This window comes from Manis pentadactyla, chromosome 7 (assembly GCF_030020395.1).
Source record: "Manis pentadactyla isolate mManPen7 chromosome 7, mManPen7.hap1, whole genome shotgun sequence".
NCBI lineage: Eukaryota > Metazoa > Chordata > Mammalia > Pholidota > Manidae > Manis > Manis pentadactyla.
Genome location: NC_080025.1, coordinates 66,006,244 through 66,033,526, shown reverse-complemented (window position 1 = coordinate 66,033,526; position 27,283 = coordinate 66,006,244). Strand labels below are relative to the sequence as shown.

Below are 27,283 nucleotides of genomic sequence, written 5' to 3'. Positions count from 1 at the left end.
TATTAAGATTGAGTTAAAACTAGTATTTGTTCATCATACTTTATTCTCTAGTGACACTGTATGTGTTACTCTCAATCTTAGTTTTTTAATACATAAATTATGTTTATATTGTTATATGTGACCATGTGTTACACATAAGAAAAAATTGACTAATCAGCTTAGTTCATTTGGTCGAGTACCATGGGCCAAGTATAATCCTCGCCATAAAAATTGTTGTATATAATTGATCTGTATCCATTATTTCAAAGAAGAGTTAACATAACAAAATATGTTACCTTATTTTCTGTCTGTCTTGGCACAGCAGTATGTGTATAAATGTATTTATGTGGTTATTTAATGAGTGTTAAAAATGATCATGCTGAGCCATTTAAAATTTAGTGCAGTTTCACTTTATTTTCTACACATTTCAATTCTGTAAATATAAGCAAGCACTTGGCAGAAATAAATTGTAAAGTGAAGATAAACTTATTCAGATAAATTTAACTTTTGATGGAATCCACATTCGAAATTGAATATTGTCTCCTAAGTTATAAATTACAGAGTTGCAAGAGGGATCAATAAACGAGTAATTAGATTTGGGTCTCAGGTGGATTTAGAAGATTCTCTTGCTTTGTTTATGTGATTAGTCCTGATTTTGTTTTTTGATTTTGTTACAAAACGAATGCCAGTGGAAAAGCTTCAGAAATTACAACTTTTACCCATGGTAAAATTCTTTCGCTACGTAATTGTTTTAAAATATCAATGAAATGGTAATTTTAAAAATTCTGTAGATTCTAAAGACATAAATTCAAACTTATGGGTTTCATTCAGTTTTTTGAATCATAGGTTCTATTATTTATCTGTATAGTTTTTGGTGTGTTTGGTCTTCAGAGAGACCCTTATTTTGTAGATGTTCTGTTTCATGGCACATTTCTCAAATCAAAAAAGGGGAAGGCAGATTCTGTGGCAAATAAGTTTGGGGAACAAAACAAGGTCTATTTTCCTGTTAGGGGTCTGTTTTGCACACTCATACACTTAGGTTCTATGAAGCCAGAAGGAGACAATTTTAACTTTGTTTATTTTAAACTCATAGGGCCATAAAGTACAACATGGTTTAAGAAGCACTACCACATTGAATTTTTTCCCAAGTAACTTTATTTTAAACTCATAGGGCCATAAAGTACAACATGGTTTAAGAAGCACTACCACATTGAATTTTTTCCCAAGTAACTTTCTTTTTTAAAATAATTGTATATTGTATTTTCTTTCAATAAAATTTTAATCTATCCTTGTTTTAGATGTTAAAGAGGCACAGAAAAAAGTGTTTCTACTTAGTGTTCCAGTTACTACTGCAGATATATGAAAGAGGGACTGTATCTTCAATCAGTTCAGGAGAAGAAAGGAAAGGGAATCACTACATTTTAACATTGTGTACAACTAGTCTGGAAGACAAACAGGAATTTAAAATTCCTCGACAATCATTTTATTCATTCCTTCCTTTCCATTTTACCTCTGTAACACAATTTATGTCCATAATTTATATTTATGGTTTATTTCAGTGACGTTGATAATTAACAAATGCCCATATACGTTTGTTCTTCAAGACCCAATGCTCATTCACCACTTGGCAGAATGCAAAAAATTTAGTTTATTAGATCATCTGATACTTTTTTCACCTAAATTTAGTTATTCTTGTTCCCTAACTTGAACTTCATGAAAAATTTCTTCCAGTATTATACAGATAATGTGTTTCTTCAAGAATAACTTCAACACTCAATATATATATATATTTTAAAAGTCATGGGTTCAACAAAGTATTAACAAGCCACTTTGTGTGTGTGTGTGTGTGTGTGTGTGTGTGTGTGTGTGTGTGTGTGTGTATTTTAATTATCTTGTCTATGATTTCATGATTTAGGGATGTGTGTGTGTATGTGTATAACATATTTGTATTATGAATTCTATATTCTTTTTTGACAAATCATTCTCAAAAGTATACTGAGATATTTTTCCTCAATGCAAGGTACACTTTTCAGTACCACTTATGTAGTGTTTTAATATGTTCTTAGAAAATATTAACTAATTTATATTCACCTTTGTGGAATATGTTGTGAAAGGAACACTATGAAGGGTTCATACTTAAAATGTGCATAAAATATATGCAGTGTTTGATCCAGTAAATTTTTATGTTTTTCTTCAAATCAATAAAGCATTCTTCTTTTTCCTTTTTTACAGAGTAATGAAGTTGTTTACTACAATGCAAAGGATGATCTTGATGTGAGTATTAAAAGTTTTACATTAAATTCTAAGATGAACTGAATTATGCCAGGTTGATTAGCTCTACAGAGCAAGCTGACTCAGCAGGTTTAGTTTTTAGCCAATGTTTATAACATAAACAGAATATTGGTTAGACCTAATGAGCTAATAGTGAATTTTAGTGATTATGTGATCTTTAACTACTTATTATTGGCATCTTCTGAAGTAGAAATGCCATGTTTTTCTCTGGATCTGACTCCTACTACACCTTGTACAGACTTTAGTCCACTCGGGACTTAACCACTCTGGATTCCATTAGCGATGTTGAAGGTAGAGATCGGCTCCCACCCACCTCTGTGTCCTGGCTTCTTTCCCTGGGGTGGTGAGGCAGGTCTTACCCTGCCTTTCATTGCCCCAAGAACAGAAATGAAGACTACAAGTAAAGTCAAAACAGACAATGTGATTTCCCTCATGTCCAAAGTGATTCAAGTTGAGAATAAGTAGCAGAATTTGAATATTTGTTTCCAATTCCTGCAAATGTTGTAAGGATCAGAATTTGTTATCATAGTTTGGGCAAATTATTATAAATCTCTATGAAGAATGATATTAGACTTATTAATAACACTCCATCAAACTTAATTCCTGGGACTGTATTTCATTAGAATAAATCATAGATATTGAATTTTATTTTCAAAGAGGCTATAGCATTAAAATGGGTCTAATGTTTCAATGTAAGAATTTTTTTTACTTTTTAAATCAGGAATAGTATTTTAAATAAACAGAAGAGACAACGGTGTGATGTCTCCAAATTTGCTTTCTCTATTATTTGTTTAAACATTTTAAGATAAATTAGAGATATGGTATTTCATTCGTAAGTATTTCCATATGCAACTCTTTTTTTCCCCGTAAATAACAATAAGACATACATGCAAAATCACTGTGTATCTTGCTATACAGAGGTGGAAGAGTGTGATAGTTGGAAGGTTTTACTCTGTCGTATCACTGGCTGGATTTGAATCCCAGCTCTGCCATTTTCTAGCTGTGTGATAATTAGTAAAGTTATGTCATCTCTCTGTTATTCAGTCTTTTGGTCTGTAAAAAAAAGGTAATAGTGATACCAGCTTCATACAGTTACAGTAAAAATTAAATTAGAGCATTTCTTGTCTCCTAGTAGGCAATCCAGAAATTTAATGAATATATATTTTTTAATAATTAATATTATTATCATAAATTTAAGATTGATTTGAATTGATGTTAGGCTCAAGTGGAGCAATTTTATATGCGTATATGTTAACGACAATGAAAGGGTATTAGATTGAGCTGTTTTTCATCTCACTGTCATTAATATATCCTTGCATTTATCTGGAGAACTTAGGAGAGTGTACAACAAAATAAAAATCAGAATAGAATCATAGAAACAAATGTGAACACAATGCAGAAATTTGTCTATCATTGTATGTTTTTATATATCTATATTTGAAAGGAAAATTTAATGTTAAAATGAAAAAAAAAGTTACTAATGCAATAATTTTTTTCTAAAATTCCACATGGAAGTTCTCCTTAGTTTTGAAATTGATTTAATTTTTTAAATTAAATTTACTTAATTGATTTAAGTAGTTAGTTGAGGTATTTAGAGACTTCTGTCCCAGTAAGTCCTCAGATTCCCTGAAGATTAGTGAAGCAGATTCCCTAGGCTTGAGCTTTGCTAGCAGGCTATATAATTTTTGTAATTCCCAAAGCAAGCAAAAGGGAAGCAGGTCATTACAAACTCTTATTAACCTAATTCCAAGATCTATGTTTCTGACCAAAATCCAAATGAAATATGTTTAACCCAGAATTCCCATGTCAATACTGAGTTAATTTATTTGCTATGTTTTATTTTATCGATTACATTAAAACTTCAGCCTGTCTGCGACATTCGGCCAGTCTGCTGAATTTCCTTGCATATTTATGTTGCTATTTATTTTTTTACTAGGATCTTGTCTACATTAAAATTAATTCTAATATAACGTCCTATCTATGTCTTTAAAATCCTAATCTTTCATGCTTTGATTTGATTTTACAGAAATAAACAAACCTGATTCTAGAATGAGCCAGCAGGGATATGTGTCAAACAGTGATGAAATCTCTTCTAATTATTAAAGAAAGAAAATCAAGGCTTCTTTTCTAACTTAAGTTTTTACTATTTTACAATATGCCTCCTTTATTTCAGGTTCTGCTAATGACTGATGTTGAATCCTCAGATAGGTGATAGCATAGAGATAAAATATATATTGCTTCTGTATAATAATTGGTTTATGCAGAGTTGCCTTTTCTGGTATACATCAGAAATAAATGGCTTAAATATTTTGGATGCTATGTGTTAGGATTGGATTATAATAATAGTTAACATACATATATGCTCTTCTAGTCCAGCAAGTGTTTTATATGGACACTTAAAGTTCACACTAATCCTTTATAGCTCATACTATGTTTTTAATGATTATCAGCTAAGACGAGTAAAATTTTGTGAGCTAAGTTACTTGTCTGGTGTCACACACATGATATTTGGTCGAGCAGGGAATTGATCGACGGCAGTGGGGGTGATCTGCCGCGGGGGCAGTGGCTGCCATGCCCTGGGCACCTGTGAGGATAGGAGGGAAGGGCCTCTGATGGACTTGTTATCAATCAAGACTGCAGGCTAACACTTTTAGAGGTAGTTTTGATTTAAGCTTTTAATTTATGTTGTCTATCCATTATTCCATCTGTATTTCATTTTTATTTATTTGGCTTGTATTTTATCCAGCAAACTTCACCATTGATAGTTGTTAGTTTATAGTGATTTGCGGTAAGTAAAATAAAATTTTGATTAAAAATTGACTTTGAATCATAAATCTCTACTGATCTGATCCAGTATTTCCAGTGATACCATGGATACCTTAAAATCACACCTGTGTGAAATATAGTCACATTTGGATTCATTGGGAAACAACTGTGAAACTAAAAATTAGGTAGATTAGATTAGATTCAATTTCTTCTAGAATTCTGCCTTACGATTTTTGGGGCTATTTTCAAAACTTTTTGTATCTGTTTTGATTTTAATACCTTGTACACTTAGGCACATGTTCCTTTTGCAACGGTAGTTTAAACATTGGTTCTCTGTCTTTGGAGTAATGGTAAGTATAATTCTCTTTTAGATTCCACATCCAGTTCTTTCTAGAAGTGGTGTATTTATTTAGAACTCAATGACTATTCATTGGGTTTGTGGCATTATGTGGGCATTATAAATGTATGTAAAACAGGATAAACAAGTATGGGCACTGGACTGTTTTGAATGGTATCTTGTGACTTTTTTTGTAAAACAATGCACACCTCCCAATATAAGACTATTTATTCATAAATTCTATATAAATATTACTGAACTAGTGTGTTGAGATAACTCAAAAGAGGCTTCTAAGTCTTTTAATAAAATGAAATTTTACAAAATATTTGTTTAAGTGGCATAGGACATAAAATATGTAAAGGTTTTATGGGTTCTTAGTTATCAAATGCCTGGTAATTATGATAATTTCATATTACCATTAGAAATATCTCAACAGCCCATATGAACATGGCTTTATTATCACTAGTAAATATAAATCCATCTTCTTGATAACTTTAACTTTTTCACCAGCTTGCCTAATTGAACTACACGGATCAGTGTTTGTACCTTGTAGCGAGGCTGGACCAGAGCTGGTGCTAGGCTGGAAGTGTTGCTTCTGTCACTTTCTGTTTGGTCAGCACCACTTATATTGCTACAGTTTCATCTTCTGTCACTATTAATTTTCACAAAATTTTTAAAGCTATTGCCCATATGAAATAGATTAAACCAGAGAAGGTAATTGGTAAGTTTATCTATGAAGTGTGAAATAGTACATTAAAAGTGACTGTAGAGAGAAGGCAGCTTCTTAATGTGTTGCCCTAAAGTAAGATATATGTTTTCAGATTTTGGAATTAGAATTTTTGGAGATAGAAGGAACCTTACAGATCTTGTTTCACCCTGTTTCTTAATAAATAAATAAATAAATAAATAAATAAGTAAATAAATAAATAAAACCTGAGATGTGGCAAGGATTCATAGAGTTGGAATGAGAAGAAGAATCTAGATTTCTGCCTCCAGATTGCTGCTAGTGTTTGGCCTTTCTTCATACCATAATAGCAGAGCCTAAGTTTGGGGCCAGAAAACATGAATTCAAGTTTATTTATTCACTCAACAAATATTTTAAATAGGTCAAGCAAATTACAGTTCTAGGTGATTTGCTAGGTGCTAGGGTTACAACTGTACAGTATCACTGAGGTCTCTTGCCTCATGGAGATTATTTCCTAGTATAGTGAGACAGCAAACAGCAAACATAGAAAGTTAGATAACTACAGTTAGTTGGTGCTCTGAAGGTGATAAATAAGATGATATTTTCAAGGTTTTATGGAAGGCAGTTTAGGTGGGGGAATCTCCTAGACAGTATTTTTCAATTGAGACCTGGAGAATGAATGAGTACAATGAAAAGACACCAGGGAAAAAGCTTATCAGGCAGAGGAAACATTTAAGCGCAGGGTGTCTGCACCAGGAAGGCCATATGTTCAGGAGCATAAAGCAGACCACTGTGGCAGAAACATCATGAACAAGATCAGCAGAAAGGAGATCCGGTTGAGTAGTCAGGCAAGAACTCTTATTACATGGAGTGATGCAGGCCATAGAGAGGTTTTCATTTCATTGTAAATATGGTGGGATCTTGGAGTCTGGGCTCTGATTGTACCTTAGTTATATGGTGTTAGCCAGTTTTTGCCTTGGATATCAAGGGAAAATAATTGATATTTTTACCTTGCAAAGTTTTTTTTTTTTAACCTCTTTTACCCAGACAGTATCTTGAAAAGTATATTTGTCTATCATAATATTCATAATATAAAAATGTGCACTTTTAATTTTTTAGAAATAAAATGGCCTCATTTAAATGTTTTTCTTTTATAATGTATAGTATTATATGTTTTCCATGGGGGGTGCTATATTGAACTTTCAGGCTATCTGAAATTACATAGTGCTTCTTTTATGTCAGACACCATTTTATAATCCCTTAATGGAGAAACAGCCTATCAGGTTCTTCCCAAAATTTAGATTTACATATTAATATATAAAACAGATACGGATATATTTTTCTAGTATCATATCCCTTTCTAATGCTGGTGACTTGAAAATGTCATGCTACACATGGAATTTAAACCAGACCCTAGCTTTTCTTGTTATCACACTTACCTGTATTGTGAGTCTAACGGCTCTGATTCTCACTGTGCGCTAGGTAGGTCCTTGGAGAGGTGATTTTCATGCATTCATTCATCATGCTTTTATTTTTTATTTTTATTTTATGTTTTATTTTGAAGATTTTCTCAGCTTCTGTATCTCAGCTTTTTAAAATGTTATGTTGAAATCCTCATCAGCAACCTCAATATATTTCATTTGAGGAATGTCTGTTTTGGCTCTTAATATTCTAGAAACAGGCTATTACTGTGATCAGTATCCCTTTTGACTTAGTTAAGTTTTATATTCATTCTTGTTTTGACCCACTGGCCAGATTTAGAAAATGTATGTATTTTTTTACTGTAATATCCCTATAGTATTTTTTATTGAAGTATAGCTGATACACAATATTGGTTTCAAGTATACAACACAGTAGTTCAGCAGTTACTCACTTTATTAAATCCTCACCCCAACTAAAGCAGTTACTGTCTGTCAACATAGAAAGATGTTAACGAACTATTGGCTATATTCTCCATGCTGTACTACCATCCTTGGGACCAATTTATAGTATAATTGAGATTTTAATCCCCTACAGTGTGTCTTAACTTGCTATTTTTCTTTATGTTAATGCACAATTTTAGCTACTTATTACTATTCCCTCTTTTCTCAGCCTGCTTACTTCAAAGTGTTTCTTCCTTCCCTTTTATATATCATAATTAGTAGTGGAAGAATACATGGAGGCTTAATAGTGAACCTGTTCTTTAAAAACTAGAAATATTTCTTCAGTTTTCTCTTGACTGCTAATGTTATGAATTTACTTTTTGTATTAACTTTAAAATATTCTTTCCTTAATATGTTAAATAAATGGCCTCTGAAGAATTAATTCTGTACTTTTTCCACAGGGTAAATCTAAGAAGTTATGACATTTTAATTATGTGATGAGCTGGTGAAATCTTCTGAATTTATACAGAATAAAAAAAGCCTTATTTCTTCATCAAACGTGATGAACTAAACTCATATTTTTTTTGCAAGGATAATATGGCTATTTTGAAATATTTACTTTCTTGTTTTTATGATTCAGTGGAGAATAAGTACAAATATTATATTCAAGTCCTTAGTGGGTCATTTTTCCATGTTATCCAACTCACATTTCCTTTCTAGTTCTATTCATCTACTCAGTAATTCTCTGAGTCATACCATCCTCAAGGAACAAATAGCAGCTTTAAATCAATTAACTCAGGAGGCTCAAAAGTGTTTTTATTTAACATACAGCCCAGCCTCAGAAACCTGCCCAGAACAACTATGGCTGGATAAGGGCTCAGCCCCTTTTCCTCTCTATTCATTATTTGTTAACTGGGCAGGATCAGTTGAAGTTTTATGAATCTCCATTTCTAACTGATGCAAGTGAATTACTAAAAAGAAGGCTTTCCTCTGCAGGGATCAGAACTGGCAACCTGCCTTAACTGGTGGGGCACCACAGTAGGTTCAGGTTCCAGTGGTGAACTAAATGTTTACAGAGGCACCGTTACCTTTTAATCCACAGAATTGATACCAACATCTCAGTATAGAGGCTTGTCAGACTTGGTAACTCTATGAATATCTATTTTTTTTTTTGACATGGCATATCTTATATTTATTGATCAAATGGTTGTTAACAACAATAAAATTCTGTATAGGGGACTCAATGCACAATCATTAATCAACCCCAAGCCTAATTCTCAACAGTCTCCAATCTTCTAAAGTATAATGAACAAGTTCTTACATGGTGAACAAATTCTTACATAGTGAATAAGTTCTTACATGGTGAACAGTGCAAGGGCAGTCATCACAGAAACTTTCGGTTTTGATCACACATTATGAACCATAAACAATCAGGTCAAATATGAATATTCGTTTGATTTTTATACTTGATTTATATGTGGATCCCACATTTCTCCCTTTATTATTATTATTGTTATTATTATTTTTAATAAAATGCTGAAGTGGTAGGTAGATGTAAGATAAAGGTAGAAAACTTAGTTAAGTGTTGTAAGAGAGCAAATGTAGATGATCAGGTGTGTGCCTGTAGACTATGTGTTAATCCAAGCTAGGCAAGGGCAATAAAACATGCATGTATGCAGAAGATTTCTCTCAAAACAGGGGGGAGAGGTTCTAAGCCTCACCTCTGTTGATCCCCAATTTCTCACCTGATGGCCCCCCTGCGACTGTGCCTGTCTTAGGTTGTTCCTCCCTTGAGGAATCTTACCCGTCTCTGGCTAACCAGTCATCTTCTGGGGCCATACAGGGAGATGAAAAGTTGGTAAGTGAGAGAGAAGCTATATTGTTTGAAAAGGTTAGCTTTTCACTTCTATGCAGATTTATGCTCTGTGGCTTCTATGCCCAGCATTTGTCTTGAGGTAACTTTAGCACTTGGAGGAATTATGATACTCGGTAAATTCGATATGAGGCATGAATTCTATTTAAGGGTTGTAATTAGGAAGGAAGAAGAAAAGCTATAGAGGTAGCAGACGGAAGAAAACATGGGAAGATTGATTATTTCTTTGACATATCTTCTTGTAGAGTAATTTAAGCATGTATAGGTTTTAAACTACTAATTAAATTGCACCCCCACATTAACATAATAGGAATACAGTTACATAACCAAAGCAGATCTATAATAACCAGCCATCTCCCGTGAGGCCAAGAAAACCAGTTAGGCACCCTAGGCATTTGTGAAAATTTGTCTATGATATGATGGATCTTGTCCAACTGTACTTGAACGGTCTGAGAGAAATCAGACAAATCAAAACAGCCCATTCCTGGGAAGTGTTCACATCCCATATGTTCTTTTAACAGTAGATAGTCTGTAGTTGTAAGATTTTGGAGCACTACAACTTGCACTTCTCCTAATTCTTGGTTGAGTTCCAACAGTGTAGATCCAGTCAAATTTGTTGTTTTACTGTATGCACAGGCCAGCTTAGATAGCTCGTTCTTCATTCCAATGGCAAGTCCAGGAACCGGTGGGATGAATGCAGCTACAACTGCAGCATTGCCTGGATCTTTGTTGAGGTTTTTTGATGATCAACTTCTGGTATGACTCTTCCAGAGAGTGCTGATGTTGGAAGTTCTTCTTCATATCATATCTTAGTTCATTTTCAGGGTAGCCAAATTAGGCTTTGATCCTCTGTATAAATACAAACAGACCCTTTGCGCACACTTTGATCTGCCCTTTATACCATTGTGCACAACTCATTGGAGGTCACCACACAGGAACTGCTTTTTTTTTTAAGAGAAAAGAATATTATCAGAAAAGTGTACCTCCATAGCCGATCATCTGACACCCTTTAAGTGATCAAAGTTAAGGATATTTAAAGCATGCATTAATCGTTGATTTACAGTTAGTTTTATCCCATCATGGAGTAATCCCCCTTTTCTTTCTGTTATCTTTAATCTACACTTACATGAAGAATATTATGTTTACTAGGCTCTCCCCTATACCAGGTCCCGCCTATAAACCCCTTTACAGTCACTGTCCATCAGCATAGCTAAATGTTATAGAATCACTACTAGTCTTCTCTGTGTTGCACAGCCCTCCCTTTCTCCCACCCTCCCTATGCATGCTGATCTTAATATCCCCCTTCTTCCTCCCTCCCTACCCACCCATCCTCTCCAGTCCCTTTCCCTTTGGTACCTGTTAGTCTATTCTTGTGTTCTGTGATTCTGCTGCTGTTTTGTTCCTTCAGTTTTTCCTTTGTTCTTATACTCCACAGATGAGTGAAATCATTTGGTATTTCTCTTTCTCCACTTGGCTTATTTCACTGAGCATAATACCCTCCAGCTCCATCCATGTTGCTGCAAATGGTAGGATTTGCCCTCTTCTTATGGCTGAGTAATATTCCACTGTGTATATGTACCACATCTTTTTTATCCATTCATCTACTGATGGACATTTAGGCTGTTTCCAATTCTTGGCTGTTGTAAATAGTGCTGCGATAAACATAGGGGTGCACTGATCTTTCTCAAACTTGATTGCTGCGTTCTTAGGGTAAATTCTTAGGAGTGGAATTCCTGGGTCAAATGGTAAGTCTGTTTTGAGCATTTTGATCAACCTCCATACTGCATTCCACAATGGTTGAACTAGTTTACATTTCCACCAGCAGTGTAGGAGGGTTCCCCTTTCTCCACAGCCTCGCCAACATTTGTTGTTGTTTGTCTTTTGGATGGCAGCCATCCTTACTTGTGTGAGGTGATACCTCATTGTAGTTTTAATTTGCATTTCTCTGATAATTAGCGATGTGGAGCATCTTTTCATGTGTCTGTTGGCCATCTGTATCTCTTTTTTGGAGAACTGTCTGTTCACTTCCTCTGCCCATTTTTTAATTGGATTATTTGATTTTTATTAGGTGAGGCGTGTGAGCTCTTTATATATTTTGGAAGTCAAGCCTTTATCGGATCCGTCATTTACAAATATATTCTCCCATACTGTAGGGTTCCTTTTTTTTCTATTGATGGTGTCTTTTGCTGTACAGAAGCTTTTCAGGTTAATATAGTCCCACTTATTCATATTTGCTGTTGTTTTCCTTGCCCAGGGAGATATGTTCAAGAAGAGGTGGCTCATGTTTATGTCTAAGAGGTTTTTGCCTATGTTTTTTCCACGAGTTTAATGGTTTCATGGCTTACATTCAGGTCTTTGATCCATTTTGAATTTACTTTTGTATATGGGGTTAGACAATGGTCCAGTTTCATTCTCCTCCATGTAGCTGTCCAGTTTTGCCAGCACCATCTGTTGAAGAGACTGTCATTTTGCCATTGTATGTCCATGGCTCCTTTATCAAATATTAATTGACCATATATGTTTGGGTTAATGTCTGGAGTCTCTAGTCGGTTCCACTGGTCTGTGGCTCTGTTCTTGTGCCAGTACCAAATTGTCATGATTACTATGGCTTTATAGTAGAGCTTGAAGTTGGGGAGTGAGATCCCCCCTACTTTATTCTTCTTTCTAAGGATTGCTTTGGCTATTCGGGGTCTTTGGTGTTTCCATATGAATTTTTGAATTATTTGTTCCAGTTCATTGAAGAATGTTGCTGGTAATTTGATAGGGATTGCACCAAATCTGTATATTGCTTTGGGCAGGATGGCCATTTTGACGATATTAATTCTTCCTACCCACGAGCATGGGATGTTTCCATCTGTTAGTGTCCCCTTTAATTTCTCTTAAGAGTGACTTGTAGTTTTCAGAGTATAGGTTATTCACTTCTTTGGTTAGATTTATTTCTAGGTATTTTATTCTTTTTGATGCAATTGTGAATGGAATTTTTTTCCTGATTTCTCTTTCTATCGGTTCATTGTTAGTGTATAGGAAAGCTACAGATTTCTGTGTGTTGATTTTGTATCCTGCAACTTTGCTGTATTCCGATATCAGTTCTAGTAGTTTTGGGGTGGAGTCTTTAGGGTTTTTTATTTACAATATCATGTCACCTGCAAATATTGATAGTTTCACTTCTTCTTTACCAATCTGGATTCCGTGTATTTCTTTGTGTTGTCTGATTGCCATGGCTAGGACATCCAGTACTATGTTAAATAGCAGTGGGGAGAGTGGGCATCCCTGTCTAGTTCCCGATATCAGAGGAAAAGCTTTCAGCTTCTCTCTGTTCAGTGTAATGTTGGCTGTGGGTTTATCATGTATGGCCTTTATTATGTTGAGGTACTTGCCCTCTATTCCCATTTTGCTGAGAGTTTTTATCATGAATAGATTCTGAATTTTGTCAAATGCTTTTTCAGCACCTTCAGGGGACGTGATCATTTGGTTCTTGTCTTTCTTTTTGTTGATGTGGTGGATGATGTTGATAGACTTTCGAATGTTGTACCATCCTTGCATCCCTGGGATGAATCCCACTTGGTCATAGTGTATGATCCTTTTGATGTATTTTTGAATTCGGTTTGCTAATATTTCGTTGAGTATTTTTGCATCTACGTTCATCAGGGATATTGGTGTGTAGTTTTCTTTTTTGGTGGGGTCTTTGCCTGGTTTTGGTATTAGGGTGATGTTAGCTTCATAGAGTGCGTTTGGGAGTATCCCCTCCTCCTCTATTTTTTGGAAAACTCCAAGGAGAATGGGTATTATGCCTTCCCTGTATGTCTGATAAAATTCTGAGGTAAATCCATCTGGCCCGGGGGTTTTGTTCTTTGGTAGTTTTTTGATTACCGCTTCAATTTCGTTGCTGGTAATTGCTCTGTTTAGATTTTCTGTTTCTTTCTCGGTCCGTCTTGGAAGGTTGTATTTTTCTAGGAAGATTTCCGTTTCTTCTAGGTTTCCCAGCTTGTTGGCATATAGATTTTCATAGTAGTCTTTAATAATTCTTTGTATTTCTGTGGAGTCTGTTATGATTTTTCCATTCTCATTTGTGATTCTGTTGATTTGTGTTGATTCTTTTTTTCTCTTAATAAGTTTGGCTAGAGGCTTATCTATTTTGTTTATTTTCTCAAAGAACCAAGTCTTGGTTTCATTGATTTTTGCTATTGTTTTATTCTTCTCAATTTTGTTTATTTCTTCTCTGATCTTTATTATGTCCCTCCTTCTGCTGACTTTAGGCCTCATTTGTTCTTCTTTTTCCAGTTTTGATAATTGTGATGTTAGACTATTCATTTGGGATTGTTCTTCCTTCTTCAAGTGTGCCTGGATCGCTATATACTTTCCTCTTAAGACTGCTTGCGCTGCGTCCCACAGAAGTTGTGGCTTTGTGTTGTTGTTGTCATTTGTTTCCATATATTCCTTGATCTCTATTTTAATTTGTTCGTTGATCCATTGATTATTTAGGAGCATGTTTTTAAGCCTCCATGTGTTTGTGAGCCTTTTTGTTTTCTTTATAGAATTTATTTCTAGTTTTATACCTTTGTGGTCTGAAAAGTTGGTTGGAAGATTTTCAATATTTTGGATTTTGCTGAGGCTTTTTTTGTGGGCTAGTATGTGGTCTATTCTGGAGAATGTTCCATGTGTGCTTGAGAAGAATGTATATCCTGTTGCTTTTGGATGTAGAGTTCTATAGATGTCTATTAAGTCCATCAGCTCTACTGCGTTGTTCAGTGCTTCCGTGTCCTTACTTATTTTCTGCCCAGTGGATCTATCCTTTGGGGTGAGTGGTGTGTTGAAGTCTCCTAGAATGAATGCATTGCAGTCTATATCCCCCTTTAGTTCTGTTAGTATTTGTTTCACATATGCTGGTCCTCCTGTGTTGGGTGCATATATATTTAGAATGGTTATATCCTCTTGTTTGACTGAGCCCTTTATCATTATGTAGTGTCCTTCTTTATCTCTTGTTACTTTCTTTGTTTTGAAGTCTATTTTGTCTGATATTAGTACTGCAACCCCTGCTTTCTTCTCACTGTTGTTTGCTTGAAATATGTTTTTCCATCCCTTGACTTTTAGTCTGTACATGTCTTTGGGTTTGAGGTGAGTTTCTTGTAAGCAGCATATAGATGGGTCTTGCTTTTTTATCCATTCTGTTACTCTGTGTCTTTTGATTGGTGCATTCAACCCATTAACATTTAGGGTGACTATTGAAAGATATGTACTTATTGCCATTGCAGGCTTTAAATTCGTGGTTACCAAAGGTTCAAGGTTAGCCTCTTTAGTATCTTACTGCCTAACTTAGCTCGCTTATTGAGCTGTTATATACACTGTCTGGAGATTCTTTTCTTCTCTCCCTTCTTGTTCCTCCTCCTCGATTCTTCATATGTTGGGTGTTTTGTGCTGTGCTCCTTCTAGGAGTGCTCCCATCTAGAGCAGTCCATGTAAGATGTTCTGTAGAAGTGGTTTGTGGAAAGCAAATTCCCTCAGCTTTTGTTTGTCTGGGAATTGTTTAATCCCACCGTCATATTTGAATGATAGTCGTGCTGGATACAGTATCCTTGGTTCAAGGCCCTTCTGTTTCATTGTATTAAATATATCATGCCATTCTCTTCTGGCCTGTAGGGTTTCTGTCGAGAAGTCTGATGTTAGCCTGATGGGTTTTACTTTATAGGTGACCTTTTTCTCTCTAGCTTCCTTTAAAACTCTTTCCTTGTCCTTGATCTTTGCCGTTTTAATTATTATGTGGCTTGGTGTTGTCCTCCTTGGATCCTTTCTGTTGAGTGTTCTGTGTATTTCCGTGGTCTCTTCGATTATTTCCTCCCCCAGTTTGGGGAAGTTTTCAGCAATTATTTCTTCTAAGATACTTTCCATCTCTTTTCCTCTCTCTTCTTCTTCTGGAACCCTTATAATACAGTTATTGTTTCTTTTTGATTGGTCACACAGTTCTCTTAATATTGTTTTCATTCCTGGAGATCCTTTTGTCTCTCTCTATGTCAGCTTCTATGTGTTCCTGTTCTCTGGTTTCTATTCCATCAATGTCCTCTTGCATCCTATCCATTCTGCTTATAAACCCTTCCAGAGTTTGTTTCATTTCACTGATCTCCTTTCTGGCATCTGTGTTCTCCCTCCGGAGTTTATCCCATATCTCTTGCGTATTTCTCTGCATCTCTGTCAGCATGTTTATGATTTTTATTTTGAATTCTTCGTCAGGAAGACTGGTTAGGTCTGTCTTCTTCTCTCGTGTTGTCTCTGTGATCTTTGCCTGTAGTTTTGCCTTTTCATGGTGATAGGAATAGTTTGCAGAGCTGGGATGAGTGACGGCTGGAAGAACTTCCCTTCTTGTTGGTTCTCCTGGGAGAACAGCGTCCTCTAGTGGCTTGTGCTGGGCAGCTGCGCGCAGACAGGGCTTCTTCTTCCTGCCCGGCTGCTATGGAGTTTATCTCCACTGTTGCTGTGGGCGTGGCCTGGGTTGGGCGGCTGCTCCAAAGTGGTGGAGTCACGTTGGATGGGGAGCATCCAGAAGGCTATTTATCTCTGTAATGGGCCTCTGTGCTCCCTGCAGCCCAGGGGATTAGGGTGCTCAGAGATCCCCGGATTTGCTACCTCTGGATTAAGTGTCCTGCCCTGCCCCTTTAAGACTTCCAAAAAGCACCCGCCAAAACAAAACAACAACTACAAAAAAAAAAAAAATAAGTAAATAAAAAATGGCCACTCGTTTTTCTTTATTCTCCAGCGCCAGCCTCAGGCATCTGCTCACCGTTCTTGCTGCCCTGTTTCCCTAGTATTGCTGCCCTGTTTCTCTAGTATTGGGGTCCCTATCCCTTTAAGACTTCCAAAAAGCGCTCGCCAAAACAAAACAGCCCCAAAAAAAATTGTCGCTAGCTTTTCTTATGTCCTCTGGCACCAGGCCTCCGGTACCCACTCACCATTCTTGCTGCCCTGTTTCCCTAGTATCCAGGGCCCCGTGCACGCTCTGTGTCTGCACTCTGGCCTGGATGGCTGGGGCTGGGTGTTCAGCAGTCCTGGGCTCCCTCTCCCTCCTGCTCTGCCTACTCTTCTCCCGCCGGGAGCTCGGGGGAGGGGCACTTGGGTCCTGCCGGGCCTGATCTTGTATCTTACCCCCTTTACGAGGCACTGGGTTATCGCAGGTGTGGATGTGGTCTGGATGTTGTCCTATGTCCTCTGGTCTTTATTCTAGGAAGAGTTGTCTTTGTTATATTTTCATAGATATATGTGGTTTTGGGAGGGATTTCTGCTGCTCTACTCCCGCCACCGTCTTAGCTCCACCTATGAATGTCTATTTTAAGTATCATATATCCATGGGAATTATTTGTATTGGATAATAATGCAATGCCTTAAGACATATTACATATCTAAAATTTTATTTCATACTGAGAATACCATTGATATTAAAAAATTCTAAAATCACTAGCATCTACATTTTAAAAGTTGCAAGGCCCTGTTGTAAACAATATGAAATAGTTGTAAGAAAGAAAATGTATTTAGAGGTCAAAAATTTTAAATATGCTGTCTGTGCTTATCCATAGTGTCTTGCCAAGGGTTTTGTCCCCAGGCAAATTCAGTGAGATATGATTCAGTGAGATCAAGAAAAGACAATAGAATGTTCTTGGGATTAAAGGGTTTATATCCAGCTTTATCCTCCCTGCAATAGTTCCAGCACTAGAATCATGCCTGTATCCAACAGTCTGCAGGTCTGTAATCCTCCACTGTCTCTCCTTCTTTCCAGAGCACTGGGCAGAGCTCATTATATAGTGACTCAGTCAGTAATCGCTTATTGCCTTCGGGCATGGAAGCCGTAGCCTTGCAGTAGGCCAATTGCATGATCAAGTGGTTTTGGGTCAGGTGAGGATCTTGGCCATAAGAACTTCCATTTTCCCCACATGTGTAGAATATCTTACTCCCAGTGGATGACTGAAAGCATGGATAGTACAGAACCCTATATATACTATGCTTTTTCCTATACATACACTGATAAATTTTTATTTATAAAGTAGGCACAGTAAGAGACTAACAACTCATAGTAAAAGAGGATGATTATAACAATATACTGTTATATTAGTTATGTGAATGTGGCTTCTCTGTTCTCTCTCAAAATACTGTACTGAACTCACCATGATGCTTCTTGTGATGATGTGAGATGATAAAATACCTACGTGGTGACAGGAAGTGAGGTGAATGATGTAGACTTTGTTCTTAGGCTACTACTGACCTTCCGACCATAGGTCAGAAGGAGGAGCATCTGCTTCCTGACTACTGGGGTTGACCATAGGTGACTGAGCTGCAGAAAGGGAAACTGTGGTTAACGGTGAGGCTACAGTACTGCATACACACATATGTACTGGAGAATTGTATACTAGGCTATTGCTTTTAGTTACTGACAAATTTCATTCATTACACAAGAGCTCATTCATTTAACTTCCTTACTAGTGAGAAAGAAATACTAATTTTGATACTTCTGTAGAGAGGGTCTATGTGAATCTTAATTCAGCATCAACTAACTTTTCTGTCTTGCGGGTGTCTCAATAAATAATATAGAGCAGGGGGAGATAAACCTAACCATATTAAGATTATGAACAAAGTTTCTCCATGGTCATGTTCACTCTGAATAGTATGTTTTGTGTTATTAAGCTAGTTTCTGTTGTAATTTAAGCAAAAAATATATAAACTTAATTTCTCAACATTTTATGATGAATAGAATTGTTTCTAAGTTAATATGAAAAAGTAACAGTATTAAAAACAAATGTTTTATTTTAAATATCAATTCTAAGAGTATTCTCTTTGAGATACATTAAATATGGAAGAACCTTTTGTTTCTGTCACAGACTTATCATTGTGACTTTTCAACTTAAATTTGCTAATATGTACTGCTTGTAGAATGGAATAGCCAACCCATCCAGCATTGGCCTGTATGTCTGTCTCTGAGTGATCTCATCTATTATTTAATAATTGAAATTGTACTTGGATGAGTAGCCTGAGAAATATGCTTCTCATGTTTCACTTATGTGTTTTACCAAATGCATTGAATACATTTTAGAATTGACCTGCTCAATTTCTGTTACACATTTATATACAGTAATCTGGAGAATTCAGCAGAGACATTTTGGGAAAAAAAATACTAGAAAGGGATATGATTATTTATTTCTTCTTGGATGTGGTCTGATAAATCTTAGTTTATCAGAAACTTTCATTCCAGGGTGAGAATATTTGAGATTTTTAATGACCATATTAAACCATTTATGATAAATAGCCCTAATTTTTTTCATGCTTAGTTCTAAATAAAAATGTATGCTTAATTAAATTACTGATACTTTAAGGCAGTGGACTTCCAGTCTTAGTTTGTATCAGAACTATCTGAAGGGTTTAAGGTACTGAGTCCTTGCCCCTCCCCTGGAGTTTCTGAGTAGGTCTGGGGTGAGACCTGACAGCCTACATTTGACGAACTTTCAGAGCATATGCTGCTGCTGCTTTTCCAGAGACCACTCTTTGAGAACTCACTGCTTTAAAATAAATGTTGAAACTTTTAGCGAATTCAGAATGTTTGCTGCCCAGAAGAATAATGACATCATTGTTCTTATTGAAAGTAATTTGTTTTAATGTGCCCATCTCTTACTCAAGTCAGGAACAGATGATACGAGTGTGGATTTTAAAATGTATTAAAATTCATGGTTGAATCCATTTCATGGTTGAATCCAAGGCCAAATCCCAGTTAACATTTTCTTTTTTTCCTTTGCTAACCATAATCAAGAAAAATGTGTTAGGTTCAAGTCTTTTGCTCTACAGATTCTCTTTGCCTTGTAATCTTTCTTCTGTCCTTCCTTTTTCACAATGGCACACCCAACCTCTCTTTTAGAGAAGAGTATGATTACTGATTCTTCAGGAGGTATTTTGCTAAATTCAGAGGTTCAACACTGTGTTGTTACTTTGTATATTCAGTTTGTTAATGGAAGAACTACTATATGTCTGTGGCTTTTGCAAGAAAAAAAACTTCTCAAATATTTATCAATGACTAACTTTACATTTCCTAATGAACATACCCACAGTGAGACACAGTCATGTCTCACTAAACCACAGATTTCACATATTAGTTCATCTTATTAAATATAGTGTACTTTCATATTTTCTTTCAATAATGGTTCATTAAAAAATAATCTGTTCATGACCTGATAAATTGATTTGATTACATAAAGATGGGTCAACCTGCAGCCTTAAAAACCATTGTTTTTGGTTTTTTTTATGCCATATTGCTATTTGTGTCTAATTCATCTTTCCAATGTTGCAGTTTCTAGTTTCCTTAGGAAAAAAAATATATCTGTGTATGTGGTTGTTAAAAATGTTTCAGGATACTAATATGTTGTCTTATTTAAACTTTTGGAGCCATATGCAAAATTGGGCACCTATTCTTTGTAGACCTGCTGGCTTTGTTTTCTACCAACCTTCTTACAGAATTTCCTGGTTGTCCAATTAATGTTTATTACTTGCATCTCTGTAGTGTGCATCTCTGTAATGTGCAACCAAAATAATAAAAAGTTGTGTTTTTTTTTTTTAGTTTTGAGACTGCCTTTGTAATAATGGAAAATACCCATCTCTAAAATGGAGTTGTAAATATAGGTCTGAATTTAATTTTAAAAATTCAGTTACATAACATTTGAAACAACATAGAACTGGAAATAAAATACTTAACATAATTAGCAAAAAAAAAGTTAAAAAGGTGAATCTTGGATAAATGTGTAAGATTGTTACTTTCCTGCCAGTGGAGGGCAAGGAGGTAATACAGTATCAAAAGCATAGTTTGAATAGATAGAAAATTAATCTTCAACCTGAAACTCCTGTGGGCTTCTCTTAAATCAGTATTGATTGGATTTTGGCTCCTAACTCAGGAGACAAATTGGTTGAAGTTAGGATTGAATTTTACTTAGAGTTACAAGAGATCTATTCTTTCCTGGTATCTCTTTTAAAATGATGGTGTCTTTTTTAAAACAAAAATTGATACACCAGGAAAACATGCAGAAATCAAGGGAACATGATAATATTTTGTTGCTATCTTTTTGCACTCACATATACCATTAGTTGTCAAATCAAGATATATTTTCAGCTGCACAATACAAATTTTGTAGCATAAATAGTAAAATTTATTTTAAGGGGATAATTTTAATTCAGCTATATTTAAAGGCAGTTATCTTGTTCTTTAAAGGTATAATTTAGAAAGTACTGTATGTGAAAAAGCTGTGGTTCTTTCTGGATGATTCTGAGTAACTCCAACATTGAAGAAATTAGGAGAAAAGTTTGGTTATAATGTAAGTAATGCCATAAAGATGTAAAATGGATCCTGATACCTTAATGGCAGTTGTGTATCTGGTGTCATCATGGTACTATATTCTATGTGTCTATTTATATTTAAACTTATTTATTTTTCTACCTGGATTTCTTTTACAAAATTGAGGTATAATTGATATACAATATTATATTAGTTTCAGATGTACAAATAAAATTCAATATTTGTATATATTGCAAAGTGAGCATCCCAGTAAGTCTAGTTAGATGTCATTATGATGCAATATATTAAAATATTCTTTTAGATCTGTTTTCTGAAGACTGTGCATTTGGCAAATGAAGATGTAGATACGAGAATACCTGTATTAGCATAAATTGTAATATTCCATTTATTGTCTGTCTTCTTCTATATAGCCTGAAAAAAATGACAGCGAGCCAGGCAGTCAGAGGATAAAACCCGTGTTTATTGAGGATGCAAATTTTGGGCGACAAATATCCTATCAGCATGCTGCAGTCCATATTCCCACCGACATCTACGAGGGCTGTAAGTAAAAGGATGTGAGCAGCTGTTGGGATACTAAGTCCTCAGAAGTCTTCAGTATCACAGTTTTGGGAAAAAAAATGCAAATGTGATGGTTTTATTTACATGTCATTAAACAAGTCTGTGGTAAATGCTGATTCATATAAAAGAAGTTCATCTGATTTTCAAAACAGTTTATGTTCATATGGCCTCATTTCATGGGTATTTGTAGCACAGTCTGAATGAATGGAGTTGTCCTACTCTATGGTTGAGTAAATCATTCTGCCTTCCCAATTGCCATCCAGAACTTAATATTCTTTAAGAATCAAAACTATGTGGCACATGTGCACATACATACAAATGTATGTACAGAACCACACAAAGTGGTAAAGGGGGAGAGGTGTACATTTTAGAATTTCTCCATATCTTATGCTTTTCAGTCTCTTTCCGTGTATTGTTTAAAATATATGTCTGCTCTACTCTAGGATATAGGTAAAATATATGCTTCCCAATATATTGTGGGCTCAAGATAAGAAGAAATTTTGGGGAAGGAACAAATGATACACCTAAAGAAAGGGAAAACCACTGAATGGAATACTTAAAATTGACAAGGCTTCTCTGTGAGAAAGGGAGGGAAATAAGTTAATTAAGAAGTTACAGGGGAGGAAGCTTGTGCCAGTGAGGTTTCTCGGACCTCCTAGATAATAGTAAGGGCATTCTAACTAGGAATTCTCCTTAGGGCCGCCACCTCGTCATCAGTGAGAACCAGCTCCGGCCTGGAAAGCAAGGTCTCTGTTCAGTCAGAGCTCTGGCCTTCCACAGTAACCATTCTCTAAGCTGCTCCTAGCCTGCCTACTCACATAAGAAGAAAGAACCACATGAGATTCTTTGAACGATCTTTCTTACATTGTCCTGTGTTAGAGAGTACTGTGTATCCAGAACTGCCTGAGTTCAAATCTAAATTTCACCATTATTGTTGCCTTGGGCAAATCCTGTAACTTTCTGGGCAAGCATATTCTCACCTGCAAAATGGGAATAAGACAACTAGTCCCAAAGTTATTTGAGGGCAAAATAATTTAATATATTTAAGTTTTCATAATAGTGCCAAGCTCATATTAAGTGCTTTGTATTAATGTTAATTACAGTTAAGGTTTATTTACATACACAGGACTAAGTACAGGAACTAATAATATAAATTAGCTTTTATTTTTGGATTAACTGTGAGATTTGTTTTCAAAGGTAATTTGTAAATACATGTATGATTCATTTTATGACTTCCATATCTTTCAAATTATTTTTTTAATGTTGTAAAAAGTATATCTTTTCTTGTCGATTCCTCTAAGATATCATTCTACATGATTTTTCTCTATAGTAGAAACACATTGCTATATATAGTTAGTTTCTGATGGCATATGAGAATTAAACATAATTTGATTTCTTTACAATCCAACACACCCTATTAGTTCCCACTCCATTTGTGAATAACTGGGATTTACATTCATTTTCTTGTTTTCCTTATTTACTTTGTCCATTGTGTTCTTTTTTTTTTTTAATTTTTGGCATATCGCAATTTACATTTTACAGCTATTACAGCAACTCTTCAGACAATATTGAGCTGTATGGCTGTGCATTTTATTCTTTAAAAAACATTATTCATGTAACTGTTTCTAGTTTTTTACCACCCATTGTTTGTTGGCTATGTCAACAAAATAATCTTATTGCTCTAAGATTACATCTTCTTATTGAATTCATATTAGAAGAACAAACTGGTTACAGAAGTTTTGAGTCAAAACATTTTTCTGTCAGTACTCTGTGGCTAGCATGGCACTATTTTACAGCCTATATTACTAGGTTGATGAAACTTGATGCCAACTTTAATGGTTTTAATTTGTTAGAAAGATTTTGCAATTGTGTTTCTGTTCTGTTGCTTCATATTTGTTTTTTTTTTTCCTTACTCCTGAAATTCCATAATTTATAAATGTCACCAAGATATTAGAAGTCACATAGTTTTATGGGATACTTTGTTTAAAATATATGTTTACATGGAAGACTTGTACATTAAAAAAAAAAAAACTAAAGCAAAACACATGCAGTGGGGCCAGAGCCCTGCTCACTGACCTCTTTACACTCTTCAAGAGGAAGCCCTCTGTGCAGTATTGCTAGTCACAAGGGACGCTCTGAACAAATTCATAGATTATATGTTTTTCTATAACCACCCCAAAAAGGAAAAGTAACAGAATTAAGTGTATTGTTGTTTTAATCGGCTTGCTGTGGATCTAGCAGCTGGGGGAAGTGAGATGGTTGTTTCTAAGAGCTTTGCCCCTGAAATGATTTTTCCCTTCTGTGTTTGATATGATGGTAAGAACCAGTGGGCCACAACCCTGTCCTTTGCTGGAATGAGCACCCTTGCCTAGTATAAACTGGGAAAAAGGATGGCTTGAAACTATTTGCTGGTATGTATGCACACAAGGCACCTCCATATTGCCTTGAAATGTGGGGCCTGGAGCTTACTTCCTGATCTTCATGGCACATGAGACACTATTTCAGACTCCTTTTGCATATAAACTCAGTTGCTAGCGACCCTGCTAGCCTGCTTTCACCCCAGCCCCCTCTCCCTTCAGGTGTATGGAATATTTAATGAAGCTCTTCATACTCTCTTCCACTTATATTCATGCAGAACAGCCAGTCCTTTTCTCTCTATGGGAAAATTCCTTGAAGTTTAGGCAATCATCCAGTAGTAATTATCCAGAAATCCTCAAATTTTCCATTAAATTCTCAATGAAAGACATAAGTACTTGCACATTTTATTTATTTATTTTTTTAGATAATTATTTTTTATTGAAGGATAGTTGACACACAGTATTACATTACATTAGTTTCAGGTGTACAACATAGTGATTCAACATTTATATACATGACAGTTCCAGGTACCAGCTATCACCATACCAAGCTGTTACAATATCTTGACTATATTCCTTATGCTATACATTACATCCCAGTTACTTATTTATTTTACCATTGGAAGTGTGTACTTTTTTTTTTTTCTGTGAGGGCATCTCTCATATTTATTGATCAAATGGTTGTTAACAACAATAAAATTCTGTATAGGGGACTCAATGTTCAATGCACAATCATTAATCCACCCCAAGCCTAATTCTCATCAGTCTCCAATCTTCTGAAGCATAATGAACAAGTTCTTACATGGTGAACAAATTCTTACATAGTGAATAAGTTCTTACATGGTGAAGAGTACAAGGGCAGTCATCACAGAAACTTTCGGTTTTGCTCATGCATTATGAACTATAAACAGTCAGTTCAAATATGAATACTCATTTGGTTTTTATACTTGATTTATATGTGGATACCACATTTCTCTCTTTATTACTATTATTTTTAATAAAATGCTGAAGTGATAGGTAGATGCAAGATAAAGGTAGAAAACATAGTTTAGTGTTGTAAGAGAGCAAATGTAGATGATCAGGTGTGTGCCTGTAGACTATGTGTTAAACCAAGCTAGACAAGGGCAATAAAACATCCACGGATGCAGCAGATTTCTCTCAGAACAGGGGGGGTGAGGTTCTAAGCCTCACCTCTGTTGATCCCCAATTTCTCACCTGATGAACCCCCTGCGACTGTGCCTGTCTTAGGTTGTTCCTCCCTTGAGGAATCTTACCCGTCTCTGGCTAACCAGTCATCTTCCGGGGCCATACAGGGAAATGTAAAGTTAGTAAGTGAGAGAGAAGCCTTATTGTTTGAAATGGTTAGCTTTTTATTTCTTTGCATAATAAAGCCCTGTAGCTTCTATGCCCAGCATTTGTCTTGAGGTATCTTTACCACTTGGAAGAATTATGATACTCGGTAAATTTGATATGAGGCACGAATTCTACTTAAGGGTTGTAATTAGGAAGGAAGAAGAAAAGCTGTAGAAGTAGCAGGCGGAAGAAAACATGGGAAGATTGATTATTTCTTTGACATATCTTCTTGTAGAGTAACTTCAGCATATATAGGTTTTAAGCTACTACTTAAATTGTGCACACACATTAACATATTAGGAGTATAGTTACATAACCAAAGCATATCTGTAATTACCAGCCATCTCCAGTGAAACCAAGAAAACCAGTTAGGCACCTTAGGCATTTGTGAAAACTTATCTATGATATGGTGGATATTGTCCAACTGAACGTGAACAGTCTGAGAGAAATCAGACAAATTAAAACAACCCATTCCTGGGGAATGTTCACATCCCTTATATTCTTTTAACAGTAAATAGTCTGTAGTTGTAAGATTTTGGAGCACTACAATTTGCACTTCTCCTAATTCTTGATTGAGTTCCAACAGTATAGATCCAGTCAAATTTGTTGTTTTACTGTATGCACAGGCCAGCTTAGAAATCTCCTTCTTCATTCCCATGGCAAGTCCAGGAACTGGTGGGATGAGTGCATCTACAGCTGTAGCAGCACGTGGATCTTTGTTGGGGTTTTTTGATGATCATCTTCTGGTATGAGTCTTCCAGAGAGTGCTGATGTTGGAAGTTCTCTTTCATATCATATCATAGTTTATTTTCGGGGTAGCCCAATTAGGCTTTGATCCTCTGTATAAACACAAACAGACTCTTTGCCTACACTTTTATATGCCCTTTATACCCTTGTGCAGAACTCATTGGAGGTTACCACACAGGAACTGCCCTTTTTTCTTTTTTTTTTTTTTGGTATCACTAATCTACACTTACATGATGAATATCATGTTTACTAGGCTCTCCCCTATACCAGGTCCCCCCAAAAACCCCTTTACAGTCACGGTCCATCAGCATAGCAAAATGTTGTAGAATCACTACTTGACTTCTCTGTGTTGTACAGCCCTCCCTTTTCTCCTACCCCCCCATGCATGCTAATCTTAATACCCCCCTACTTTTCCCCCCGCTTATCCCTCCCTACCCACCCATCCTCCCCAGTCCCTTTCCCTTTGGTACCTGTTAGTCCATTCTTGAGTTCTGTGATTCTGCTGCTGTTTTATTCCTTCAGTTTTTCCTTTGTTCTTATATTCCACAGATAAGTGAAATCATTTGGTATTTCTCTTTCTCCGCTTGGCTTGTTTCACTGAGCATAATACCCTCCAGCTCCATCCATGTTGCTGCAAATGGTTGGATTTGCCCTTTTCTTATGGCTGAGTAGTATTCCATTGTGTATATGTACCACATCTTCTTTATCCATTCATCTTTCAATGGACATTTAGTTTGCTTCCAATTCCTGGCTATTGTAAATAGTGCTGTGATAATCATAGGGGTGCACTGATCTTTCTCATACTTGATTGCTGCACTCTTAGGGTAAATTCCTAGGAGTGCAATTCCTGGGTGAAATGGTAAGTCTGTTTTAAGCATTTTGATGTACCTCCATACTGCTTTCCACAATGGTTGAACTAACCTACATTCCCACCAGCAGTGTAGGAGGGTTCCCCTTTCTCCACAGCCTCGCCAACATTTGTTGTTGTTTGTCTTTTGGATGGCAGCCATCCTTACTTGTGTGAGGTGATACCTCATTGTAGTTTTAATTTGCATTTCTCTGATAATTAGCGATGTGGAGCATCTTTTCATGTGTCTGTTGGCCGTCTGTATTTCTTTTTTGGAGAACTGTTCAGTTCCTCTGCCCATTTTTTAATTGGGTTA

General features: G+C 35.8%; 1 protein-coding gene across 12 annotated transcripts in view; it reads left to right on the top strand.

Annotated features, from left to right (window-relative positions):
* Positions 1 to 27,283, top strand: part of CACNA2D1 (calcium voltage-gated channel auxiliary subunit alpha2delta 1) — a 533,653-nt gene that overhangs the window by 313,663 nt on the left and 192,707 nt on the right. For all 12 annotated transcript variants that reach the window (XM_036931689.2, XM_036931687.2, XM_036931679.2 and 9 more), the window contains exons 5-6: positions 2,212 to 2,253; positions 21,516 to 21,645. In XM_036931689.2, the coding sequence (XP_036787584.2) occupies positions 2,212 to 2,253; positions 21,516 to 21,645 (172 nt within the window). The remainder of the gene's footprint in view (positions 1 to 2,211; positions 2,254 to 21,515; positions 21,646 to 27,283) is intronic.